Source organism: Scophthalmus maximus, chromosome 15, assembly GCF_022379125.1.
Source record: "Scophthalmus maximus strain ysfricsl-2021 chromosome 15, ASM2237912v1, whole genome shotgun sequence".
In the NCBI taxonomy this organism is placed as follows: domain Eukaryota; kingdom Metazoa; phylum Chordata; class Actinopteri; order Pleuronectiformes; family Scophthalmidae; genus Scophthalmus; species Scophthalmus maximus.
The window spans coordinates 10,815,097-10,840,091 of NC_061529.1; the positions used below are offsets into that span (position 1 = coordinate 10,815,097).

General features: G+C 41.4%; 3 protein-coding genes across 5 annotated transcripts; 1 reads left to right on the top strand and 2 right to left on the bottom strand.

Moving 5' to 3' along the window:
- Positions 1 to 165: 165 nt before the first annotated feature.
- Positions 166 to 3,403, top strand: iah1 (isoamyl acetate hydrolyzing esterase 1 (putative)). The gene is made up of 6 exons (XM_035610964.2): positions 166 to 373; positions 509 to 561; positions 684 to 835; positions 1,770 to 1,931; positions 2,019 to 2,140; positions 2,625 to 3,403. The coding sequence occupies exons 1-6, from the start codon at positions 311 to 313 to the stop codon at positions 2,799 to 2,801; spliced, it is 729 nt and encodes a 242-aa protein (XP_035466857.1). The 5' UTR covers positions 166 to 310; the 3' UTR covers positions 2,802 to 3,403.
- On the bottom strand, positions 2,924 to 15,347 carry adam17a (ADAM metallopeptidase domain 17a). The gene is made up of 19 exons (XM_035610960.2): positions 15,125 to 15,347; positions 14,694 to 14,826; positions 13,878 to 14,011; positions 13,519 to 13,607; positions 12,945 to 13,131; positions 11,303 to 11,433; positions 11,019 to 11,105; positions 10,249 to 10,374; positions 9,950 to 10,094; positions 9,570 to 9,661; positions 9,029 to 9,181; positions 8,205 to 8,404; positions 7,939 to 8,042; positions 7,683 to 7,817; positions 7,159 to 7,289; positions 6,901 to 6,979; positions 6,604 to 6,692; positions 6,403 to 6,462; positions 2,924 to 4,787 (listed from the first exon to the last, which is right to left on the bottom strand). The coding sequence occupies exons 1-19, from the start codon at positions 15,228 to 15,230 to the stop codon at positions 4,356 to 4,358; spliced, it is 2,613 nt and encodes an 870-aa protein (XP_035466853.2). The 5' UTR covers positions 15,231 to 15,347; the 3' UTR covers positions 2,924 to 4,355.
- Positions 15,348 to 16,277: 930 nt separating this feature from the next.
- On the bottom strand, positions 16,278 to 24,903 carry LOC118286027 (14-3-3 protein beta/alpha-B). Of its 3 annotated transcripts, none has more exons than XM_035610110.2 (6): positions 24,749 to 24,903; positions 23,787 to 24,200; positions 19,711 to 19,834; positions 17,838 to 18,001; positions 17,652 to 17,747; positions 16,278 to 17,349 (listed from the first exon to the last, which is right to left on the bottom strand). In XM_035610110.2, the coding sequence occupies exons 2-6, from the start codon at positions 24,078 to 24,080 to the stop codon at positions 17,275 to 17,277; spliced, it is 753 nt and encodes a 250-aa protein (XP_035466003.1). In that variant the 5' UTR covers positions 24,081 to 24,200; positions 24,749 to 24,903; the 3' UTR covers positions 16,278 to 17,274. The 3 variants fall into 3 exon arrangements, with proteins under 3 accessions (XP_035466003.1, XP_035466005.1, XP_035466004.1); XM_035610112.2 differs by having other exon boundaries at positions 24,753 to 24,845; XM_035610111.2 differs by lacking the exon at positions 24,749 to 24,903 and adding an exon at positions 24,443 to 24,597.
- Positions 24,904 to 24,995: the final 92 nt, after the last annotated feature.

Genomic DNA, 24,995 nt, shown 5'->3' on the forward strand with positions numbered 1-24,995 from the left:
AAGGGGAAAAAAAGGGAAGAAGAAAACGGATGTCAGCGGAGCGGAGGAGGCTCGGCTAACCTGCAGCGCCCCCAGTGGCGAGGACGGTGAAGTTAAATCCAAGGTCGCTGATATAAATGAAATAATACCTGGATTTCTACCTCCATGTTTTCAACAAATATTTACCAAAGTCTTTGTTTCAATATTAAAGTTATCATCATAGACATATACATTGTGTGAGTGAGTGAACACTCACTCACTCACACACACACACACACACTCACACAAACCGGAAGTGTGCAGTCAGTGAGCAGCGCATTGCACCGTCGTGATGTCTAAGTTCAAAACAGTAATTTGGCCCAAAGTGATTCTATTCGGCGACTCCATCACACAGGTGAGCTGCTGCATTAACATCGAGTTTACAATGTTTTTTAAAAAATGTATCTTCCCTCCTCAGTTAGTTAGCTTTAGCTGCTAGCCGGTTAGCTTCAGTCTGAAATGAATAAAAGCTGCTGTGGTTCCTTCACAGTTCTCATTTCAAGCGAACGGCTGGGGCGCAGAGATTGCCGACAAATTAGCAAGGTGAGCAGTTTCCGCACATTGTCTTTTTCGGTTCGTTGTTGTACCTGTGTGATTTCGTATTTTACGAGGAACTGATGCACCTGTGTCTAACCCTAATATCCGGATGTGTGTTTTCCCATTAGAAAGTGTGATGTTGTGAACAGAGGACTGTCCGGGTACAACTCCAGATGGGCCAAGATTGTTGTCCCCCGCCTCATCAGCAGCCAGAGCTCGGCAGGCGACAGCATAGCCGCTGTCACCGTCTTCTTCGGAGCCAACGACTGTTCACTGGAAGGTACAAGCCTCGCTGACACGACCTGTCGTCTGCAGAGAGTGAAAAGTTTAGTGATGCTGCAGCCCATCTGTAAGCACAGACCTTTCGTGTGTGAAGGGGCAGTCCACAGATTTTACACATGGAGATTAGTTCACTCATCACTGGGAGTGTGGTACAGAGTGATATAACAGTCCTGTGGCCCAGGCAGAGCCTCTTAAAGTGTGTGAATGTCATCAGAAAACATATCCCCGTTCTACACCACCTACTAATCTGACACATTTCACTCATCTGCATAATAGTCAGCTTGTGCAATTAGTATATTTAGTGTAGTTTCCACTGTTGGACGTAAAGTAATGATTTTGAAAGTCATGTACTTACACGGTCAGTTAAATTTGACCAATTAAAAGAAATGTTTTCGTTTTTTTCAAATGTTAAAAATGTCAGTTTGGTTTTGTGAGAATTTATTTGAATCTACCTGTATTTTATTTACTTCAGTCTACTACTGCCGCTTCTTGCATTGTAGTACTAAAAGATAATTTATGATTTGTGTAGAAAGTTCCTGTACGAGGTTGCACGGTGGTGTAGTGGTTAGCGCTGTCACCTCACAGCAAGTCCTGGGTTCGAGTCCCACTTCAAACCAACCAGGGCCTGTCTTTGTGGAGTTTGCATGTACTCCCCGTGTATCCAATCTAAAGACATGCAGAATGGGGTTAGGTAAATTGAAGACTCTAAATTGACTGTAGGTGTGAACGGGTGTCAGTCTCCGTATGTGGCCCTGTGATAGGCTGGCGACCTGTCCAGGGTGTGCCCCGCCTCTCGCCCAATGTCAGCTGGGATTGGCTCCAGCCCCCCGCAACCCTTAAGTGGATTAAGCAGTAGACGATGGATGGATGGTTTCTGCATGATTTTTCCCTCCTTGCATCTGTTCCTCCTTGCATCTGTTCCTGTGATGCAGATAAAAACCCGCAGCAGCACGTCCCCCTGCGGGAGTATGCAGAGAACCTGAAGGAGATCACTCGGCTCCTGGCTTCAGCTGGAGTGTCAGCAGACAGAGTTATCTTCATCACCCCGCCGCCTCTTCACGAGCCAGCCTGGGAGAAAGAGTGCATTATGAAAGGCAACACAAATTCTTCTTCCTTTTAGTTTTTAAAAGTCACACAGACTGTTTTTTTTAAGCCTCCACGCCTCTTTGCGTCTCTTCCAGGATGTCCTCTCAATCGCCACAATTCTGTAGCGGGGCAGTATGCCGAGGCGTGTGTTCAGGCTGCTGGACAGTGTGGGACAGATGTCCTGGACCTCTGGACTCTCATGCAGAAAGATGGACAAGTGAGCATAGTGTCATTTACTCAAAGGCCTTTCACATCAATTACATCCACAATTTATTGAAGTTGAAGGCATCTGAATCAGCACATAACTTGACAAATGTTGTCAAATGAAGATGTAAGATTTCTTATAACGCCGTCATTGTTTTATTCATATTTTTAGTGTTACAGAAGTAATTCAAATATTGGTTGTAAGACATTTTAGATTCTAAACAAATATTGTATATACAGTGATATGTTGTCCTGTTCTCATATAGTTGGGCTGATGCCAATGAAGTCAATGGGGATGCCATGCAGTCACTATAATGCTTAACTTCTCCTTGTCCAGCTTTACAAAACATTGATTTTTTTTTTTCTATTTTCATATTAAATATCTTTGGATTTAGTTCAACATAAGACATTTCGAGCCAATATCATTTTTGAGGGAAAAAAAACAATGAATCAACTGCTTGTTATAAATTATACTTTGTTTGTCCTCTGATCCACAGGACTACACAGTCTACCTGTCCGACGGACTGCATCTTTCAGAGAAGGGAAACCAGTTTGTGGCCCAGCACCTTTGGGGGCTGCTGGAGAACAGAGTGGCCGACCTGCCCTTCATCCTGCCCTACTGGGGAGATGTTGACGCCAAGAACCCGGAGAGCAGCCTGCTCTGTGACCAGTGAAGAACAAGTTGTTGGACATCGCTGAGGAAAAATACTCTGGACTGCAAACCTGCTATGAAACCCTGCAGCAGCTGTTATCTACATTCGCCAGGTTATGTCCAACACAAGACCTCGTATTCATGTTTAAAATGCACATTAAAACATTTTTATTTTCATATATACTTTGGTGATGCAAGAAAGAAACTTAAAAAATGAAATTCATGGTGAATATTTATAGCCAAAGAAACAAATCAGAATAAAGGACAAAAAACATATACTAGTTCACATCCATCCGGTTGAATAGGTTACCTACACAATACACACATTTCTCTTGAGTAACAGTTGATTACATATTTTACGATTGTAACATAAAACAGCAGGCAACAGTGGTGAGACGGCATAAACAAGAGAAAGAGATGCTTTTACTCACATTAGCACAAGGACAGAAAAATAATATTGGAGCACCTCCGGCAGTTTCTTCTAAAATTAAATTCAGGATTGTCTGGATTCATTGTTCATCTACTGGGAATTTTCTCGTCTTTTCTCCTTTTCCAGAAATAGGTCAGAACAGTGAGGCACAATCTGAAAAGGCACCATGTAGTTTCATACAGGGATCAATCACATAAAAAAAAAACGGAGAAATGACTAACACTAGCATTACATTGATCCTTGCAAATTTTCAAAGCAACCATTTATGACACAAAATAGAGAGTACGAGTAGAAAACTTAATTCAACTCCCGGTTAATGTGAAAAATACTTTAAGTGCAGTTATGACTCATTTCACGATAAACCAGTCATCCTTTAAGTCAAGTATCCATGTAGTCAACATATGAATCGCACTTAAATGTTTCCCATACTGGGAAAATAACCACTGCAACAACGTAATATTAACAACTTTCACCCTTTAAAAGTTCGTAGAGCAAACCTGTAGGTGGAGAGAGTCAAGGTCAACACTGTTAACATGTTGCCTTTTCCCCCCCTTATGGTCCACAATCAAAGCTCAATTTATTTAAACAGCACACTGACAAAAGTCTTGGGATCAATGTTATCAGTTTTCATCTCTTTTGTTCTTGGGGTTAAAAGAAGGAATCGAATCAGCTAAAAGATAATTGAACTGTTCAATGTGTTTTCAGAACCTGCCCACTGTGTATTTATTCACAAAGACCTCCTAAGGTTTCCGTGGCTTCTTCTGTCCGAAGATATCATCTGTCTAATTGAAAAAAGGCACAACATTATTTCACACAGACACACACAAAAACATGAAATCACTCAACGACTCTTACCTGCCGTCACAGCGATTTGAGACGACTCATGCATTATTTGTACAGTGACTCAATTCATGTTACAGCTGACAGAGTAATATCCAGTGTCTGGTGTTGCCTGAAATGTTATCTACAGCACTGATAAACACAATCAGGCCAACAAAACGTGTATTATATTACCTCTAAACACTTTGACTTGTGATAAGAAAAAAACCCTATGATGCTGCATTCATTTAGCATGTTCCCTAAAACACTCATCAGGGTGCATGTACAAGTTTGGTGCTTTTAAAACAAAAAGTGCTGTTTTTTTACTCAGCACTCCGTCTCTTTAGTGTCAATGCAGTTCTGCCTCAGGAGGCGGCGCCGTTCCCTGGCTGGCAGGTTCTGTTCGGTCAGATCCTCGTAGGAGGATTTCGTACCCGACGAGCAGGCTCCTCCGGTGGTGAAATCGTCCGACAGGCCCTCCTCTCCCAGGTGAGAGCCGCTGCTGGTGTCCTCCTGGATGGTGGCCATCCGCTCCCCCCCTGCGCTGTCCGGGGCGGGGCCGTAACTCTGGCTGGGGGCCTGAGTACTGCTGCTGCTGCTGCTGCTGCTGGCTGCGGGAGGGGCCCCGACCTGGCTTAGCTGCTGAGGCCGCATGGGCAGGGAAGAGGGCGCGGTCTGGCCGGCGGAGGAGGAGGGAGGCTGAGGAAGCTTGACGATGCGCATGGACGCCGACTCGAGGTTGCTCAGCATTTCTTGACTCTGAAAAGCAAAAAAAAATCCAGGTGAGTCGGAAGCACATCAAAGCGGTTCACCCCCTTTTTACTGTTCAGTTGAAATTACACCATCAGATATTTCCCATGATCCTTGCAGTTTTAACTTTGACATAGTCATTTTATCATAATAACCCTAATTTTATTCCCAACATACTGAAGAGTAATTTAGGAACTACTTGTCATCTCCATTAATTTCCCCAATGCCCCCAGTAAAAGTGGGAATGAGCGACACAATAAACATTTATCACAGAAGACATTTTGTGTTTTCAAACAGAGATGCAACTAATAATAACCATAATAATAGCTGCAGGAAATTTAAGGGCACCAGGGCCCTGGTATGTTGCAAGCTCACATGCAGGACTTATTGTCACATCTAATTGGAATTCAGCTGTCATTAATATTATTAGTTGCACCCATGCATGTGCTGTGACATTTTTCAAAATGTCTGCTGTGAGAGCCTCAGTCTCCATGTTCCCAATCAATCCTAACAAGGGATTCAAACAGTGCAAACAGTCATTAAAGTGTAAAAATACAGTGTAAAAATGAAAAAGAATAACAAAAGAAACTTAAAAATGAGGTGACACACTGCATCCGATTTCACAAATGACAACAAGGTGCAACCTGACGAGTCTCCTCTCTGTTTGAATACTCCTAAAAAAGCAATCTTGCTTTCTTGAGGTAATTTCTGATCAGACAACGGCTCTGCACTGAAGACGTCTTTGCGGAGAGTAGCATCTGACCTTTTCAGTTTGAGCGTCTCCAACTTCCCCACTCAGATCAAAGACACGGGATAGATCAGTAATTACATCAAGGAGTAAGTGACTGCAGGAGTATCCCAAACGTGGGCCACTGACCATGCATCGTCATGGAGTCAATGGCAACACAACGCAACACCAAGCCATGGCACATGCACTCACCTATGGCAGCAGCTCTACTACAAACTTCCACCATCTGCTGCAGTTCCAATGCGAACGAAAAGGGCCAAGGCAAAGAGTGATGGACAAGTCATTTGCGGCTTGAACCCGGCAGAGACAGTGAGGCTGGTACAGATGGATAAGCTGACCACTGGTTAACACCGCTTAATTTTAGAACCTCTTCTGGTTCTGCTCAGGGACTACGAGCTAATTTAGATTTGCCCTCTTCTGAGAACTGAGTGCATGTTTTGCATAAGTGACGGAAACCTAAGCGAACAACCTCAAAACACCATCAGATTTTGATTCATATGTTGCCAAATCCTGATTGGTGCACAGACATACATGACATCAGCTTTTTCTAATGGAGCTCTGCCACCCAGCAAGGATTTCAAATTTTAAAAATAAAGTAACAAAAGCCTGTTAAGTTTATTGATTATCGACATTCTAATCAAATTGTTTTTGATTGTTGGTAATTTTATCTTTGTTTTCAGCAGACACCGTCACACCTAGTTTTAAATAGTGACAGATCATAAATAGGCTTCTGAAAAAATGAGCCTCCGTGTTCCTTTTCCTTGTTAAAAGATATCAGTGTTTTCAAAAAGCACTGGGACTGTATTAGTTTTGTTAGTGTGGCAGCAAGGCCAGTGCACAGGATAGAAGAAAATGTTATAGAGGAGAGGAACTTACACTTGGAGGGAAGTAGAAGGACTTTGTGTTCTCCTCATACTGCTGGTCAAGTCGTTTGTCCTGCAAAAAGAAACAAGACAGAACTATCAACACTTGAAGTAAAATAATCTTTACTGCCTCTGGTGAAGAAGTCTAACTTCAGCCAAAGTGATAGAAATCCAAAAAGGAGCAGTTCATTGCAGACGTTAAGCAGTTTCTTACCACACAGTGAACCAGGATACTCAGAGGAATCCAGAAGATGAGGGAAAACACCACGACTGAGCCCACGATGTTATCAGCCAGGAACTTCCCTGATGGAGAGGTAATGGTGCAGGATGATTGCACAGACCAACACAGAAAGACTGGATTTGTACTTGACTTAGCTATGGTGGTCATTAACAATATAAACTGAATATCAAGACTCATCTTGTGAGTGACTCATCAATGCAAATGTTTCATAGCACTTCACATCTTCATGTTTGATACAAATTTAAAAAGGACGTGTTGTTACAAATTTACCAAACGTGTTGATGTCCAGCTTGTCGATGAAATCCCACAACCTCTCGATCACATCCTGCACCTGCTTCATGCACTTTCCCTGTTGACAAATAGAAGAGGGGGGAATCAATAAACTCATTGAGACTCTGTTGTAATACCAGTCAGAGTTGGACTGTGTTAAGATCTACAAAAAGAATGGAAAATACATAATGGTAATACAGTATGATCAGTTGGGATCTCTCTGTAGAGCGAGCAGATAGAAAAGGTCTGATGACTCACGCCCCCGTCACAGAAGCCCACGGTGCACGGTTTCCCTTTGCGAAGGAAAAGGAAACTGCCATTGGTCTGGATGAAGGGAGAGCAGATTCCATCTTTTCCCCGGCAGCACACTTTACAGGAGTTATCCGTTTCTAGAGAACAGGAGAAAAGATTATTGTTACAAATGTTTCGCCTTCTGTTTTTTTTTTTTTTTTTTACAGTATAGAGATTTTTAATATTTTGTTAAGAAAAACTGACACGCTAAGGTGATAGATGACTGTGTAAACGATAAGTTTGACAACCTGTTCCTTAAAAAAAAACTAAACATTTTGGATTAGAATCATAATCCTTACAATACTGTAATGTTTTAACAAAAGTTGTGTTTTTTCTTGGATGATTTTTTTTGTCCTCACATTTATCTCAGAAACTCCATGAACACTGGGAGACTGCTGTTAGACAACTAAGACCACCAAGATTCACTGCTCTCATTCAGACAGTGCAGTTGAGCTTTTCCCCTGGTCTTAAGACAAATGAACAGTTTTTACCATTGCAAGCACAGGACTGAAGGCTCTGCATGGCCTCACAGAAAGGGTTGCACTCTCCTTTGTGACACCGGCCGTTGTCAACACACACTGTGTCGTCTTCTGCATTTTCAGGAGGTGGACACTCACTGCTGTTGCCTAAGACGTGAAGGAACAGTTAAGAAACTGAGTTTTCCACAGGATTTTTCATTTATCCATATAAAAATGTGCCCAACATCAACTGTGCAGTTCTTGTAATAAACCAGCAGGTGGCGCTCACCTGTGCAGGAGGATGTGCCTTTACAGGTAGCACTGATGGGTTCCTGACACCTAACTCCTGCCTGCTGAAACTTGCAATCGCTACAGCACGGGCTGTTCCTGTCACTGTGGAGAGAACAGGAACATGAGAATCTATGCTCAACTCTCATTAGTAACAAAGATTTTCTGATTCATCATGTTGTGTTCAATCGATGTTTGAGTGTGTATTTAGACTTGATGGCTTTGTTTTTGTACATTTTCTTTGAGAATGTCTTTTGAACATCATACCTGCACTGTGCACCATGTTTGAACTTGCAGCCGGATGAGCAGCATGGGTCATCGTTTAGGTGGAGTAGCCCGGGGTCGCACTCCTCCCCCTCCTCCACTCTGGAGTTCCCACATACTTTACTGTTCCTCTCCTTGAAGCACATTGGAGCCTTGGAACGCAATGTCTTTCCAATGGAGATCTTGCTGCAGTTGGAGAAACGCTTTAGGCGGGAAAGAGAGGTGGGCCGAGGTTAGATATTGTATAGAAGTGGAAGCTTTTTGCTGAGCCAGTAAAAGTGATGGTGATGAAGGGCTGCCTTGAAATGAAAATAAAACGATAACTGACATAAGTCTGTTTTTATCTCATATAAATAGCTGCATTGATAAAATATACTTTTTTTTGTTTTGACAAAACTTAGCATGAATTTATATCTTCATCATCAGGGTTGTTTCCTTTAATTTAAGTTTCATTGATTTATATTGATGTGATTTAAGATATACTTTCAACCCTGGAGACTTCAAGTTAACTGCAGAACAAGTGGCAGCAGATAATCAAGTGCACTTTTGTTCAAGTCATATGCATATTAGCTGTTAAAGCTGGTGGGGGAGGAGGAACAGTACTTTCACTGTCTGTCATATTTCACAACTGTGACTCACTCTTACATAACACTTTGCAGGAGCAGCTCGTTTAGAGATGGGATTCACACTTCATATTTAACTTTTCCTCATTAACTCAATGTGTCCTCTTAACTGACTAACTGCATGGTATATATATATATTTTTATTTATTTACTAGTGATACGTCTTCAAGTTGAGGTAAAATGCAATTTTTGACTTGTCAGTACCTTGTTGTTGACATGGTCTCCGCTCACAGCGATAGGGTACATGACGAACTTCCCTCCATGGTCGTCACTGGGAGCACAATATGGGATGTTGTCAGGGTCGTGCTCTGCTCCAAAGTTATGGCCCAGCTCATGAGTGGTCACCAAATCTGCTTCCTGATGGGACACAAATACAACGGAACAAACATGTTGTTTACTGCTAGATCTATGAAAAACAAGGAACAAAGAACATAATTAATTAAATTCAAGATTATTCAGTAAGGACTGATAAGACTTTTTTCTTTAAAGATGCCGGTATGTGATTATTTCAGTCTCCGACTCATAACTCAGATTTCAATCATAAAGGTTACAGCAAAAACCTTTTGTCAAAATGCAAAAGGGTTAACATTATCTCTCATAACACCCACACAAAAAGGTGTGTCTGCTCTACTTACAATCCCAATTTGGCAGGGTGACAAGTTACACAACACCCTGGCTGAAACCGAGTGACCCCAGTTATTAGTTTTGTCAAAGACGGCAGTTGAGAAATGAGGTGAAAACAGACCTTTGTGAGGATGGTTTTGCCGTAGTTCTTGGTGCTGGTCAGGCCTGTGTTAAGGTAACTGGGTTTCTTCACAGAGTGGGAGGGGTAGTAAGCTACAAAATGACACAATCAAGGAGAGTGTTCAGTATTTTAGTTTGACAAAAAGGTTTCTGTTATTAATTGTGATGGGTTTTAACTCCATGAAATCCATGAAGTGTCTACCCAACTTCCCATGAATTTGACAGATTTAATGATGATCCCTTAAACAAGACACAGAAGCAGCACAACAGAGCAAAGAGACTTGGTAAAATATTTCACTAACACTGTAATGTAGATGTTGCATGACACCATACATGGCATTTATGTCATAACTCATGAACACAAGGCCATTTTGTCCTTACGTTTGGGGCAGAGGCCGCCCAGGGCCTGCGCTTTGGAGGGGGCCACGTAGGCCAGCCCCAGTGTGCCCTCATCAAAATCCTGGTAGGTGAATAGGTGGGCCAGACACACAGTGGAGGCGTTGCCAGCTAAGTCGGAGCTGAATTGCTGAGGGCACAAATAAAATTATTATCTATCAACATTTGTATCTGTCAACATTAGTTTTACTGAAACAAAAGTCATCAAGAAAATAGCATGTATATCTAGACATTTTGTCTGTATTGTCTATACGATTCTCCATCTCTTCGACCCCTTTTCATACCTCCAGAAGTCTCTTCACGTCCCACACCTCTTTTTCTCCCTCAGGGCTGTTCTCCATGTTATAGTTAATCCAGCCGATGCCAGCATAGCCAGAGGGAGGCCTTGTTGGCTCTTTGTTGATGATGATCTGAGAAAGGTATTCAAAGATGTTATGTGTGAACAATTCAGTGTAATCGCACAATCATACAACTTTATTTAAAGGACTCAAAAATGAAACATTTCCCATCATTTGCGATACCTGTACCAACTGAAACCTTTTAAAGATCCAGATTTTAAAAAGCACAAAAACATTCACACACTCAAATGTATTTTCTCTATATGGCATTCCAGCTGCAAATACATGTATATGTTTTTTTCAGTTAGCAACATATTTTAGAGGTTTGTGTTTCCCCAAAGATATTGTGGTTAAAAGCAACACATTACAAGTTCTTCTCGGCTTTAGGGTGAAGAAAACTGGAATATAACTCTGAGTAGCTAAATGAATGCATATCTTTTCAGTGAGGAAACCCGCAACTCATCGTATGAAAAACAGTGTCTCCATTCATTCCCACAGCCTGTGGAACAAATTAAATTGCGCCACAAGGCGCACACACAAAAGCATTCAGTTCCTCCGAAGAATGCAGTTCTCAAACTCACTGTGGGGATTGTGTTATACTCAGCTTCTCGTACAGGAGTGACTTGATGATAAAGCAAAAAAATTGTGCTATGGGTTTATGAATGAGACATCAACCATATTACAGAAAGGTACAACACACAGACAACTGCACACACCTGATGGATCTGAACCCCATAGCCTTTGAATTCATCGTCCCAGGTTGTGTTCCTGTAAATGTCATCAACTCGATCAATCAGCTCAATCTAAAGTGAGAAGAGAAAAAAAAATGTATTAAAAAGGATTAAAGCAGAACAGAACAATACTACAAAAAAACTTCCACCCAACGGATATATTTGATATAATCATTATAGATTAGATATGTCAGTATGTAAAACTGAGCTCAGGAGATGACTCTGCTCTAGATCAATTCTGTTCTGTAAATAGGATCATGAAGTCAGACCAGGTAGTTGAGAGTGACGCTCTCTTGTCCACGGCCCATGTGTTTGAAGAAGCGATAATCAGCAACCAGCAGCAGGGGGCAAGTATTCTTCTTGTGGTCGTGCGCTTGTCTTTTCTCTCTGTGATGGGTCTCTACAATGAACAAAGCAGCAGGAGCCATTTTTGAGATTAATGAACAGAAAAATGTGTGGACAGGGAAAAGAACACGGTTGGAAAAACACAAAAGAAAAACGGAAACAAACATTGGTTTGTAAGCATTTTCCTAACAGATGATTTTAAACTCACACGAAGACAGATAAATAAGGACGTCAAGATGTAAAACAATGAGGCCATGCTCCAGCATCCCACCGTTAATTGCCCTCATTTTCATATTTAGCAACACCTCTTCTTTTAGGTTTGCCTGTGAACTGATTAAGATCTGCCTCTGCTCTTGAAGCCAGAATAAAACCACCGTTTATATTTAAGTAGAGGCCTGAGCGTGTAATAATAAGTGTCAATGAGGTCAACTGTATATTTTAACAACTTAGTAAGGAAATCGCAGTAAACTAAAGAAAGATTTCATGCAGTGCAGTTTAGGTGCAGTTATCCAGCTAGAGCAGCAGTTTGAGGGATAAATTCAATGGTCTTAACATCTAGGCAGAACTGGACTTCCAAATATATAAAGCAATGCAAAGTCTAACAAGCCTCACTATCCTTTGTTTACCCAGAGTTTAAATCACTGTTCCATAAATAGATTCACTGATTTACATAAGAATTAATTTGAAACTACTGTGATGATAATGTTCTAGTTACAGCTTCTCTTTGTCTCATGTGACACCAAACTGTATAATATGGGGGTATGGACATTGCTGGTCAGTCAAAACAAGACAATCTGAAGACACCTGGTTAGGCTAGACGAAATTGTGTTTCCCCCCCACAATATTTTGGAAATAATTAGCTCAAAATACTGCATCATTATTCCAACTCCAAAATAGCTTGTTTAAGGTAATGTTAATATGGAATGTTATGACATCCTAAACTATTTGAACAGTCATTCGTTGAAGAATAAAATCAAAACAGGAAAGACATCCCATTTGAGCATTACATCATTCTGTACAAATGGCTCTACGCTGTTCAAGAGTGTGGGTGTGCATCGCTCTGGCTCCCAAAACAAGCAGTGGGAGACAATTCAGAGTCATCTCATTGGACAGCCGAGCCTCCGTGAATTTGAATGCCTCCTCCATAAGAAACTTCACCTCCACTCATCTCCCCGACGAGTGCGTCGAACCAGAAGCCAGAGAGCGGTGTTATAGAAATCTCCTCTGGGCATATTATCACCACTATATCCTTTACATTTCCAAAGCAGCACAAAAGAATCAAAAGGATTTACTCAATACACACTTGTCAGGAGTGTGTATGTGCAAAGCATGAGCTCTGTTGGCTTTTATAAAAGCGATTGTTACAGAATCTAACACCCACCACATTTGTCTCACTACAGACTCCTCCATCCTTCTCTGCACCTAAATCATTTGTTACCCTCCTACTCTTTATCTACTCTTTGCTATCCACCAGCAGGCTGCACCAGAATTGTGATCTTTGTCCTCATATTATCACGGCACAGGCACAAATGTGAACACATTTGGGCAACCGACAGCAGAGCTCACCATTTTTCTGTTCCACCTCCGGCCCGCCCCGATCCCTGCGCTCGGTCTGGGGCAGCAGGTCCATGTCCTCTGCGTGGACATAACCGCACACTTTTGGGGAGACAATGCGACTCAAATTCTTGATGTCTTCGGAGCGATAAACCAGCAACCTGCCATCAGTTGGGGTGTCTGTAAACCTCCATAGGGGCTGGATGGTCAAAAAGACAAAGGAGTATTAGAGAGCAAAGTATAGGTGTCAGAGGGGGTCACAAAGTGGAGAGAGTTTGAGTATATCCAAGATGACAGGGAATACGAGAGTAGTATGAGTAATATGGCACTCAACAACTGTGAGTGAAATGATGTGTATATTATTTTCAAAATGCTGAGAGGAAATATCAAGAAATTGTACCTGCATAGTGAATATTACGGCACTGTGGCACTGTATTTACTGAATCCTTGAACACATGCTCTTAGTTTTCTTGGCATTGTTAAAGCCCATAAATTAATCACAGTCTTTAACGGTGTACTGTCACACTCCAGTTGTGCTTCCATTTGGATTCTACACAGAAACAATGATTTTACAGCCCCTCCTTACCTCTACATTGTACTCCGCTTCATCAGTTAGAATGTGAGCAGAAAACTCATCTCCATCTATGTGTGCCTGCACACGTGAATTCTCCTCTCCTGCAAACACAGAACAAGTAAAGGTTACTATTATTAAATAACTGACACAACATGCTTAATCGTGAACTCTGTTAATCCAAGGTGCACACATAAAAAAGCAGAACTTCAAATCAGCTTAACATTTTAGTTATTGCTGACATTCAGCAAATGGTGCAAATTATTTGATCATAATTTCTTACATTGTATTTCCCCTGCTAAACGTGTTTTACACATCCAAACCATTTCTGGTGCTAGGAAAATATCAATTTTTAAAAAAATGAAATAACTTACCGACCACATGTCCAGTGAAATAGTTCTGAAGCTGAACATCATAGTTCTCCTCCCTCCCATCTTTATCAACAAACACAGCTTTGAAGTTGTCAGTAAAAAGCTCTGTGTTGGTGGTCAAGTAAAGCTTGAAATGCCTGAAGTTAGAAAAATAAGATATGTATGATTACATGGAGGTTTGGGGTCATATTTAGTGACACAAAATATTTAAAGTGAGATACAATACTTCAAATCTCACCACATATTTTGACCTGATCAAGATATTCAAAGTTCACATTCCTTCAAGCTGTTAAAATTCTAAACAGGCATGCCCGTATGTACAGTGTGTTGACAAGAGTTGTCAGTCTGGTTGCTGGAATTGTGTGCTCTGTCCATACTGCCCGTGACCTCATCCCCTGTGTGACCGCAGATGTAGGGGATGAGGGTACGCTGCGGTTCTGTGCTCACATGTATTTCACACAAAAATCTGAGACAGTAAAAAGAGAATATCTTCAAATTACACCATTGTTTCTACAGAGAAGGACGGTAACACAGAGAGGGAATGTCACTTTCTGAAATGTGTCATTTTGGAAGGGACCCACTTCATAGACTAAAACTCTCTCCCTGTGAAAAACTGAATCTCAACTGTTTTCACAAGACTGTGATTGCGGATTTTGACCCTCAAATATGAACTCATTAAACATACACACTGTGAGGGCTTGTGCGTGTTGTTTCAAGGCAAAAGCACTAAAGCATGAATCTGCCATATTATAGCCTACTGTGCAATAAAGATCCCAACGATCGCACTGCTGTACTGTACTGTACTGTACTGTACTGTACCTGTGCAGGGCTGAGAAGCTCACCAGACGCTCCAGGTGGGACTGGGTGTGGACGTCCCTCTTCCTGACAGAGTGCAGCTGGAGGCCTGACCACGGCAGCACCTCGAAGTCTGACAGGACGGAGCTCAGGGCATCTGGAAGACACACGAGTGCAGGCCGAAGTTTTGTGTCTGTCACAGGTCACACAGCGGGACGCGACAACCCAACTCCTTAACATGATGTGGTTCTGTTGAGCAGCTAGCCAGGCCTGCACAACGGAACGTTTTCTAACAGATGAGGCCTACAACGTTGGTCATTGTGACACTAAACAAAGTGCAGCACAAACACAGTTACTTGTTTTGTCATTGTCGTTTACTTGTATTAATCTCGAAGACAGCTAGCACCCCCGTTAAAAGATAATGGTAGCTTAGCTTAGCAGGCTAAGTTACTTACCGAGCTCCGGGTTCTCTTCGTGGATGCTCTCGGCGGTGACTCTTGATTTAACCGCCGCGGCGACCAAGCAAGGAGCCAGAAGGATAGTGAGTAAGACGCTCCTCATTATCAGGCCGCTCAGTCAGCTACTTCAGCACCGCTGTTGTCCCGAGTTTCATCGGTTTAGTCTGGACCGCTAACGCTAGCTGGGCTACCCGGAAGTGCGCTGGGTGGAAAACATCCGCTTTTTAGCAGCACATCCTGAAAAATGTGTTTTTATCTGTGGTTAAATAAATTCAAGGATCAGAGCCCACACTTAAATTATTACGTTTAAAAGTCTTATAAGCAAATTGGCCTTGAACTATCAAATGGAGAACGGTCCTTGTCCGATCATTATATAACCGGATTATTATTATTTCCAAAGCATTAACATTCAGTCTCTGCCAAATCATCATATTTCAGTATATGATACACTTCCAAATGTTAAACGTTAATCTTAATAGATACAAATATCTGTTAAAGAGTAAAAAAGACCAATATCACCCTTTATACTTTTTTAGTAAAGTGCAATTCATATTGTAGCTGAGATTTTTCAAATATCAATAGAATATCATACAGTAGTATGGACAAGGAGAAATACTCGAGAAAAGGACAGCATGGAAAATTGCCAGCATATAGTTAATTGCTGTTATGCTTCCGAGGCCCTTTGACTGTAAGTGTTATGATGCAGAGTTTGGGCAAACTACAGGTCATTTAATCTGTTAAAATATGGAATATTTCATAAAAAAAAAAATTGATTGTAAGAAAATGTAGCATTATCTTTCTCTAAAATTTAGCAGTCACCATTTCAGTAAACAAAATGTAAACACAAGTACCATTTTTTTAAGTAGACTACTTGAGTAAATGTTTTAGTTTATTTCCACCAGTGATGTGACATTTCATCTGCAACGCAGAGAACTGAATCAATGTTTTCAAATAGTTCCTATGTATATTATGCATTTCTTCTGTTGATACATTTAACATATTTACTTAGTACACAAAGTACTTTTAAAAGTTCCCAACAAACAGAACAGAAAGACTCATGATAAAATCAAATTGAACTAATCTCATCCCTGTCTAAAGCTATGAAATAAAGTACAGCATTTCAGTAATAAACAGACAGACAAACACAAAGTTGGTTTATAAAATGTTTTATTCATGTTAACATAGCTGATACATAGGGATTCAAACAGTTCCACGAGGCTTTTGGGGACTACAATTGAATGAATAGCAAAACAATAGTGGTCCAAATCTCTAATGACAATCACTGGACAGACTAACAAATCACCCTCTTGTAGGATGTGTACAAACCTGCATTGAAAATTACTAAAACTGACACTTGGACTCGTGTGTGTTACAGCAATTGTTCCCATTCCAGTGTAATATCTCAAGAGACATGCATGACATAATTGTCTTCTTCCCATTAAAAAGGTCCCTGCATTTGGTCAGACAAACAAGCACCACCATTTCCCCCGAACAAACAGACATGCTTCAGTGATAGAGTGGCATCATAACCAGGGCAGAAAGTGAGGATTTCACCAATGGGCACTACTTAGCTCTATTATCGTATTGTCACCAGCATCTAAGTGCACTGGCTTTCCCTGCAGTATGAAAATTATATTTGTTTGAAGTTGGACTTCAGCTGCTGTAACCGTACCACGTAACTGTAGAGACAGACGCACTAAGAAAAGAAGCTATGGGAGAAACTAGTTTTTATATCTAACATTTCTTATTGGGGAGGGGGAGGGGGGGAATCCACCTTTGTCAATTGATGGGATTTAGGCTTGTTCAACGATGGGACATAATTTTCTCCGCCACTGAATTGAGCTAGGAGTCGGATACCATTGTCAAGCTACCAATCACTTTTCTACAGCTGAAACTGCACACATGGGAAGGCCAGGACAAGCACAAACCAGATGAATGGAGGGTTTCTTTTATTTTTTCAACATTTGTCCAAATCTATATTGTGAAAAGAATATTTTTTTTAATTTATTCATTTATTTCCTTACACAACTCTTTTCAGCGATGGTTTCATTGGTAGAATGTTTGAGTGGAGCAATAAGGAATGAAGGATGTGTAAAAAGTTTTTTTTTTCCTTTTGTTGTTTTAGGAGATAACCCCAACACCGAGTTTTAGTTCTCGGTCTCGCCGCCTTCGCCAGCTTCTCCGCCTTCGCTCTCCTCAGGAGCATTGTCCGATGTCCATAACTGGGGAGAGAAACAAAATATATTTGGAATGCAGTCAAATATCCATCCTCCAACACCATTCTTAAATTTGATGGGTTATGCGGCTATATGCACAATGGCAGATAAAAAACAAATCTTCGTGAATTTACAAAAATTGCTGATCATGATTTTACTATCTGAGCTCTCATTCATGCACGCGCTCAAAAACTTTATCCAGTAAAGCCAACTTACAGTGATTTAACACATTTGAGCTTCATTATAAAAAGGTCTGTTAACATCTGAACACATCTCTGCCTTTCTGCAGGTTAGAGCAGAACACTCACTGTCAGGTTGTCTCTGAGGAGCTGCATGATGAGAGTGCTGTCTTTGTAGGACTCCTCACTTAGCTGGTCAAGCTCTGCAATGGCATCATCGAATGCCTGTGGATGAAGAGGAAAATATTTAAACATTGAGTGTACTTCACACTACTGAGAGTAAGTGACAGATTTTTACATGAAACGTCAGCAGACCTGTTTGGCCAACTGGCAAGCTTTCTCTGGGGAAGTCAGGATCTCATAGTAGAAGACTGAATAGTTAAGTGCCAAGCCCAAGCGGATGGGATGAGTGGGGTCCATCTCACCCTTGCTGATATCAAATGCTTCCTGGTATGCTTGCTGTGAGTTGCCAATGGTCTCTGGAGAAAGAGGAAGAAATCATAGCGTTTATAATAATCAATGTATATTTAGGTCAGGTTTGAAATACAAATCCATCCAGTCATTTTAAACCCCACAAAAGTTCAATAAGACCAACATTTCTCTGAGCATGGCATCTTGGTGAGCAACATAGGTTTTAAAGATTACAGATGTTTCTATTCAAAGCAATAATTGTAAAACATTTTTGCCTCATCTAGATGAATAGGAGCTGAAAGCAACATTGTTGGACTGCACAAAACGTAAAACTATTTAATCAAACTATAAGACTAGTTTAATTCTAAATTCATTGTCCAAAAATTCTATGAAATGCAAAAGCCAACAGAGAATTGATTTGATTGACTCATTTCCTGTGTGTAGTCATATCCTGCAAATGAGGTTACACTTTCATAAGTTCAACACAGATAGCACTCGCTGCAACATTTATGATGCAAAATGTAAAGCTGGCGAGATCCACAGTCCTAACCCGAGGAGAGGCATGGTCAAACACAAATATATCTAAAAGCTGATGAGTAAATCGTGTTTGGTCCCCTGCAGCAGCCACAACCAATGATAACTTGCCTGCAGCCAGAGATGAGGAAGTTGAATCCTCCACCCTCCGTCGATGAGTCATTTGAGGCATCGTCAACAACTTCATTAGCATCTTTGTCTAATTAATTAGCAAGTTGCAATAAATTTCTTTTGGAAAATAACTGGCCTACTTTCAATGTCTTGGTTAGCGTTACATTAGCATTTTTTACATGCGAGCCAACACTGGCTTGATCTAAAATTCCTTACGCTAAAGCAGCAAGTCAGATTCGTTTTAGCATGTTAAACCCAAAAGTATTTGAGTTGCATAGTGTTTACAGGGAAATATAGTATGCACTATGCAAGCACTGCAGAAGTGATGACAAGGACATTAGAGTAAATGCAAATGTTACACCTGCAGAGAGTAAAGTACAGAACAAAGGTACAATTGGCTACAAGATTAAATATGTTAGCGGTCCCAACCCTAGTGACTACCTGTGCTGCCGGAAGAACAATGAATTTTTGGCCATACAGTTCATTATAAATATGAGATGTTTTATCCAAACAAAAAGCAATTGAGAAAGTTTTTTGTGAAATACATGGAATAATGTGAATACAAGTGGCACAATGACAATTCTACACAGGTAGTGGTAGTAATTTAATGTACAGGGTTGGGATATTTTTTTTTTTTTTTAAGAAGTTTGAGTGTTTTGTGAACTAGAACATTAAGACATTAAATGACATGAAGAATGCTTAAGTAACAGCTCCAAAACAACATTAGGGTTTTGCCTAGGTAATATACCTAGGTAACTGATGCAACACAAGGAAAACTACCTGCTGCCAATAATAGAGGAGTGAAGGCTGGTGGCAAATAAAGTCTGTAACATACATTTTCCCCTTTGGGTAAGCTGCCCCATCCCCGAAAACTCCTGTTATATCCTCCTATAAGATTGGACACTGGTCACAGGACTGTGACACATCGACCCATTTGACGTCATTTCCAGCGTTTAGCTCCGAGACAAAATCTGACACATTCCTATTTGAAGTGTGAAGGGGCCCAGATTCCAAAAGACAGAGGGACGCTTATTTTGGATTTACATCAAATGAAAAGACAAACGGACACCGTAAAAACTTGATCCTTCAAAGGATGATTGAAAAGGTCTATCTTGGTCTAATGTATACTCACTTGCTTTTTCTTCTCCAGTGGCAACTTCAGCAAGGTATCTATAGTAGTCCCCCTTCATCTTTAGATAGAAGACTTTGCTCTCAGAGTTTTTGGTGTTTGCAATTAAATACTTATCCAGCAGATTCTGTGAAGAAAAAAAAAAAGAACCGACATGCCAGTTTAATTGGATGTGCAAAGGAAAAACTGAACAATAAATCTTTTCAGATCAATCATATAAACCATAAGCTGAATACAAAGTCAAACTGACAGATCCAGAACCAAATCCGAAGGATGAAAATAGCACCACCTGAAACTGCAGCCACACTATTTTTTACTGAGTACTGAATGTAGTATCTTGAGGGGGAAATTAATTAATTGATTTTATCATTAGGCTGGAGGGGGTCTGGATGCTTTCTGAATGAATTTTGGGTGGGGCTCTCCAATTAAAAGTCAAATTAGTCTCCATCCACCCAAGAGCAGAGCTGCTCAGCCCAATGACTAATGAGGACAGTAACACATGCGATGTGTCGTACTCCCAATTTAAAGGACTATGCTCAAAGCATGTGCATGTATATTAAAAAACACCAAACAACTCCATCTCTGTTTGGTACTATTAGGATCTGTACAGAGTCAACAAGTGCAGAATTAGGATGAAAGATAATAGCTGGGAGAGAATTTGAGGTCTGATGATCAATTGTGTCAACTACTGCAAAGGAACTGAAGACTCCTTTTCAATTAGATCATTGTTGAATTTAATTATACAAAGTATAGCAGAGGAGTGAATTGATAAACATCTAACCAGTATCTTCACACTAAAAATGCAAAGTGCAGCAAGTGTACAAAGTAGTAGCAGTGAAATGAAAAAAACATTCCATGTTACAAATCACACCCTGTGATTACTTGACTGTAGGTCAAGTCATCCGACTTTCCACGGACATGAGAAGATTACTAGGGCTAATCTGTCAGTGAAACCACAGATAAAGCTCAAGTTAACCGATTTAGAGGGCAGATTAATCGTTTCACCCTGAATGAAATGCTTGTCAACACCTCAATGACATTCCTGGCTGACTGTTCAGATTTTTTTAAATTAAGGACAAAGTGTTATTCAACCGGAACCTGGGAAAAAGAAGTCGCTCTTGTCGGAGTCAAACTCACACAGTTAGCCCTGCCCAAGTGATTTACTGAGATTAGCTCAGTCACAACACGTACATGTCTCAAGTGTGAAGAATTCATCTTTCACTACATGCACAGCACAGAAGACAAGAGGAATAGCTTTGCTCCAAGGACTTTCACACAAAGCTTTAATTTTAGTCATCAGTAATCCAAAGGAAGCACAAATAGTGTTGCTGGATGAAAGGCTGACTGGTTATGGGCGAGTGACTTTTCATGTCTAAAGAAGAATTGACATATTCTTTCCAAGCAGGAACCAAACCCTATTTATCAATTTGATTAGGAACATTAATATTAGCTACAGGGTGTCTGGTGACGCATTGATGTAGCATGAGATCATGGGAGTTGTAGACTTCACCACAACTGCCGCCACTGGAGTCAAATTTTTCTAGTGTTCTTTTATGAGGTCTGCTCTTTGTCAAAACAAATGGAGCATAATTACCCCCCCCCCCCCCCCCCCCCCCCCCCCCCCCCCCCCGACACACACAAATGAAGACAGATTAAAGCAGTTCCAGGTTTAAGTGGACATTTTTTGTGATTTAGAGGTTCAAAAATTTAATTTGGGGGTTTCCTAGAAGAGGTTAATATGTTATAATGTTCAATGAACACATTATTTGTCTCATACCATAGATTACTGCAAAGTTCTTTTCAGTCTGCCGATTGGTCAGTTGGCCCACTCTTTGATCACTGGTTAAGCATGTGTCAGAAATGTCAAACCCCTACACGGAGGTTCTGATCAGCTGAAAACACACCACTGTAGCCAAATCTCAGAGGGGCTGTGAGCTAAAACAGCTGCTAATGGTGGCTCAGCTCATTTCTTTGATGACTTAAAATCCAGACTTATTCATTCATTCATTTTTCCTGTTAAATATATAGGTTAAAACGAACCTGTATCGTGAAAAATGTGGTTTAAAACTGGATAAAAAGTTAACTTTGTTCACTTCTAGCAGACAACAATGCTAACACCTTCGCAAAGGTGAGACAAAGCTATTGAGAGGCAACAAAATGAAACGGATAATTCTCTCAAATACAATTAGAGATTTCTCTTGGTTTGAAAATTGCTGGAAACATTTGGGATTATGCAATGTTCTCAAGCTTCAGACGTCAAAGTAGAATCGTGTTCTGAAGAAGAGTGACTAGCCTGAATCTGCTCAGCTGACATCCTGTCTGGTTTACAAGAACTAAATTCATATCCTTTGAGGAAACTGGACACTAAACATCCCCATGCCTCTGCTGCCGTGCGACAGAGACCCGCTTTCAAAGGAGATGCAAAACCATCTGGTTACACAGTCTCTTGTGCAGGAAATGAAGAAATTGGGGCACACAAGCAGCGCATCTACTGCAGTCTTTGCTCCGCGGCCTTTGTGGGTGCAAGTTAAGGCATGAAAACTGACACACCCTCCTCTGCTGACAAACCCTCAGTCACAGACAGTGAAAGCTGAGTCACAGCATTGCAAGCGTACTGTCTGAGAAACACTCATGAGAAGCTGGTGGAAAAAATGATTGGCCCAAGGAAAGGGTTGGGTGATATGGCCATAAAAAATAAGACTTTTGTTTCCAAGCAATAAATGTCATGAATTTAAAATCATTATTTCTTTCACGTTTAAAGACTGTTTTTTTTCCTCATGGGTGCAAGTTGAAGGAACCAGACAGTTTATTATGATTTAAAACTATTTTATTCATGTGCAGAAAATGAAAACTTGCTGGACAGCAAAAATGTCTCAAATCTGCGGTAGAACATTAGAAATAATTGTACGTATTATACCTCTCACCGTGCTTGCACAATAAATGAGAATCACATGAATATATATTCAACTTTTGTCATATTCCTTTTAGAGAACATTATATCACAATAATTATTGTTATCCTTTTACTGCTCATCCCTACCCCAGGAGATCTGCCATGCATTTTAAAGACAACAGCTCGGGGAAATTGTCTCAATCTTTCAGCTAAGCTTCCACCCAGATCTCCACTAATCCATTTTAAAGGCAGGCCTGAAATAAATGTAAAGCGATCCATGCCGTTACATTAGATCAAACAAGAGGTGAAAAGCAGCCCCCACCCCCCACTGGTCCAGTGAGGTTAGCCTTGAAATCAGAGAGTAATGTCTGACAACAAATGTAGTTCATACCATTAAGCACAGTTGCATTGGAGCCCGTGGCTCAGCAGGAGAGTGTCATTATTGGTGATCTGTACATACTGGGCTTTAGTGCCAGTTGGAGTCCTTTATGCATGTTGAGTCTTGCACTTGGCTGGCCACATTAGGCCTGCATCTGCCAGATGGGACATGGTGGACCGAGAGCAGCGCAGCGTCACAGAGAGCAGAGTATGCCGATTGTCTTTCCTGTGTGTGGCTTGCGTTCTCTCCCCACCCATTCAGACACACCTTGCTTCGTGCAGTCACTCTGACCTTTTGTCAGTTGACACCCTAACAAGGTTTTCAAGTTCATTGTTCTAAATCCAGATTCCCAAAATGCAGGAACAGTGGAAGGACTACATAACACTTCCTTGTGCTCTCTGGCTTCAGGGGCCTTCTTTTTTTTACAGCAGGGGAGCTCACAGGAAATGAGGAAGAGGCCATTTGAAAAATAATCATGTGTCACTATGAATTGCAAGAGAAATGACTCAATATAGTTTCTTCCAACTTTTTTTTTTAGTGTGTCCCTAAATAGTTACACACACTAGATATTATTTTATTCGGATAAAAAAAAATCTCTCGAGTGGAGGAGTGTTAAAGGAACAGTGCACTTTCAGTCATCGCCAAACCAAAATGGTTGACGTCATGATCATTTTATCAGCGCCAAATGAATATAGTTCTGCAGTGAAAGTGCCTTTGCAGGGAGGTGGTTTCCTATCTCACTTACAGGCATGGATGCGTGCAGCACACTTTAATAAAATGATTTTACCATAAAATGATGAGGCCTTACCAAAACGTTGTTGCAGATGTCCTGCAGCTCCTTCTCCACCTTCTCCCGGTACTCGTTGACCAGCTGCAGCTTCTTCTCGGTGCCCTCGCTCTTCACGCCGATGCTGGAGATCACCCTCCACGCGGACCGCCTCGCCCCAACCACGTTTTTGAAGGCGACGGACAGCAGGTTCCTCTCCTCGTTCGACAGAGGGTCGCCCTTCTCGGTAACATCCTTCATGAAATCCGCCATGTCCTCGTAGCGCTCGGCCTGCTCCGACAGCTTGGCCATCTGAATAAGATCCGCTTTATCCATAGTTTGTGTATTTGAGGGGGACCGTTAAGTAGAAATCCGGGGACAATCGAGGACTGCTGAGCAGAAGGAGTGTGTGCCGCAAGGCGTCGACGAGGATATTCCTAAGAGTACCGTGACAAGCTGCAAAAAAAAAAACATGAATAGCATTAATAGATATAGATAAATATGAGTGCAAGCGGAGAGCGAAACAATGCGTCGATCAATATCGTGGCACAAAAGGACCATACATCCGCCCGGTTTAAACTTGAAACTAAAATTCTTAGGTAACAGCGGTCAATAAAACACGTCAAGAGAAAGAGAATCCGTTTACAGACACTGTCGGTGACAAAATCACCAACCCGCCGTGATTATCATCAACGTACAGAATGTGCAGTGTGAACAAACGACGACACTCCGAGCAGGTTCGACGCCGAGGCTCGCTCAGAGCATCAGAAGCTCTGCGGGCGAACCCGCCACAAAGCTGTCTGGTGGGTGCAGCTAGCACGTTAGCAGCTAGCAGGCTTGAGCTACATCGGCCACTCCTTTCAATAAAAAAAATGTCAGATTAGCGTTGCTTTGACAAAAGCGCTAGATTGGCCCACCGTTTAACAATTTAGCAATAAACCCGCGGTAGCACATTTAAAGAACGAACACGGTAAAAAAAATAAAAAATACTCATCGTTTCTGACCTACTGAGATCCGAATTCGCTCCACAAATTGATCCGATTTGACAGATTGGTCAGAAAGGCAGAGGACGGCAGCAGCAGCGAAAATCCGACTGTACTTGCTGGAAAGGGGCGGCTCGTGCTGGGGCCGACTGTCCAATCGTAAATCGACGTCTCCATTGATTGACAGAACTATTGGGCCGTGTGAAGCAGTAGCCGCATAGCGCGGGGGAAAGAGGCGGGCCTTCAGGGATAGTTTGACAGACCGGAA

Excerpts from the sequence above, each read along its gene's own strand:
- iah1 (XM_035610964.2), top strand. The coding sequence starts at position 311 with ATGTCTAAGTTCAAAACAGTAATTTGGCCCAAAGTGATTCTATTCGGC. Across the intron at positions 1,932-2,018 it reads GAAAGAGTGCATTATGAAAG|GATGTCCTCTCAATCGCCAC; the intron begins GCAACACAAATT and ends CGTCTCTTCCAG. Across the intron at positions 2,141-2,624 it reads TCATGCAGAAAGATGGACAA|GACTACACAGTCTACCTGTC; the intron begins GTGAGCATAGTG and ends TCTGATCCACAG.
- LOC118286027 (XM_035610110.2), bottom strand. The coding sequence starts at position 24,080 with ATGGATAAAGCGGATCTTATTCAGATGGCCAAGCTGTCGGAGCAGGCC. Across the intron at positions 19,835-23,786 it reads ACATCTGCAACAACGTTTTG|AATCTGCTGGATAAGTATTT; the intron begins GTAAGGCCTCAT and ends TTTTCTTCACAG. Across the intron at positions 17,748-17,837 it reads CTTGCCAGTTGGCCAAACAG|GCATTCGATGATGCCATTGC; the intron begins GTCTGCTGACGT and ends CTTCATCCACAG.
- adam17a (XM_035610960.2), bottom strand. The coding sequence starts at position 15,230 with ATGAGGAGCGTCTTACTCACTATCCTTCTGGCTCCTTGCTTGGTCGCC. Across the intron at positions 9,662-9,949 it reads GGGCGGCCTCTGCCCCAAAC|CTTACTACCCCTCCCACTCT; the intron begins GTAAGGACAAAA and ends GTCATTTTGTAG. Across the intron at positions 8,405-9,028 it reads GAGACCATGTCAACAACAAG|CGTTTCTCCAACTGCAGCAA; the intron begins GTACTGACAAGT and ends TCCCGCCTAAAG.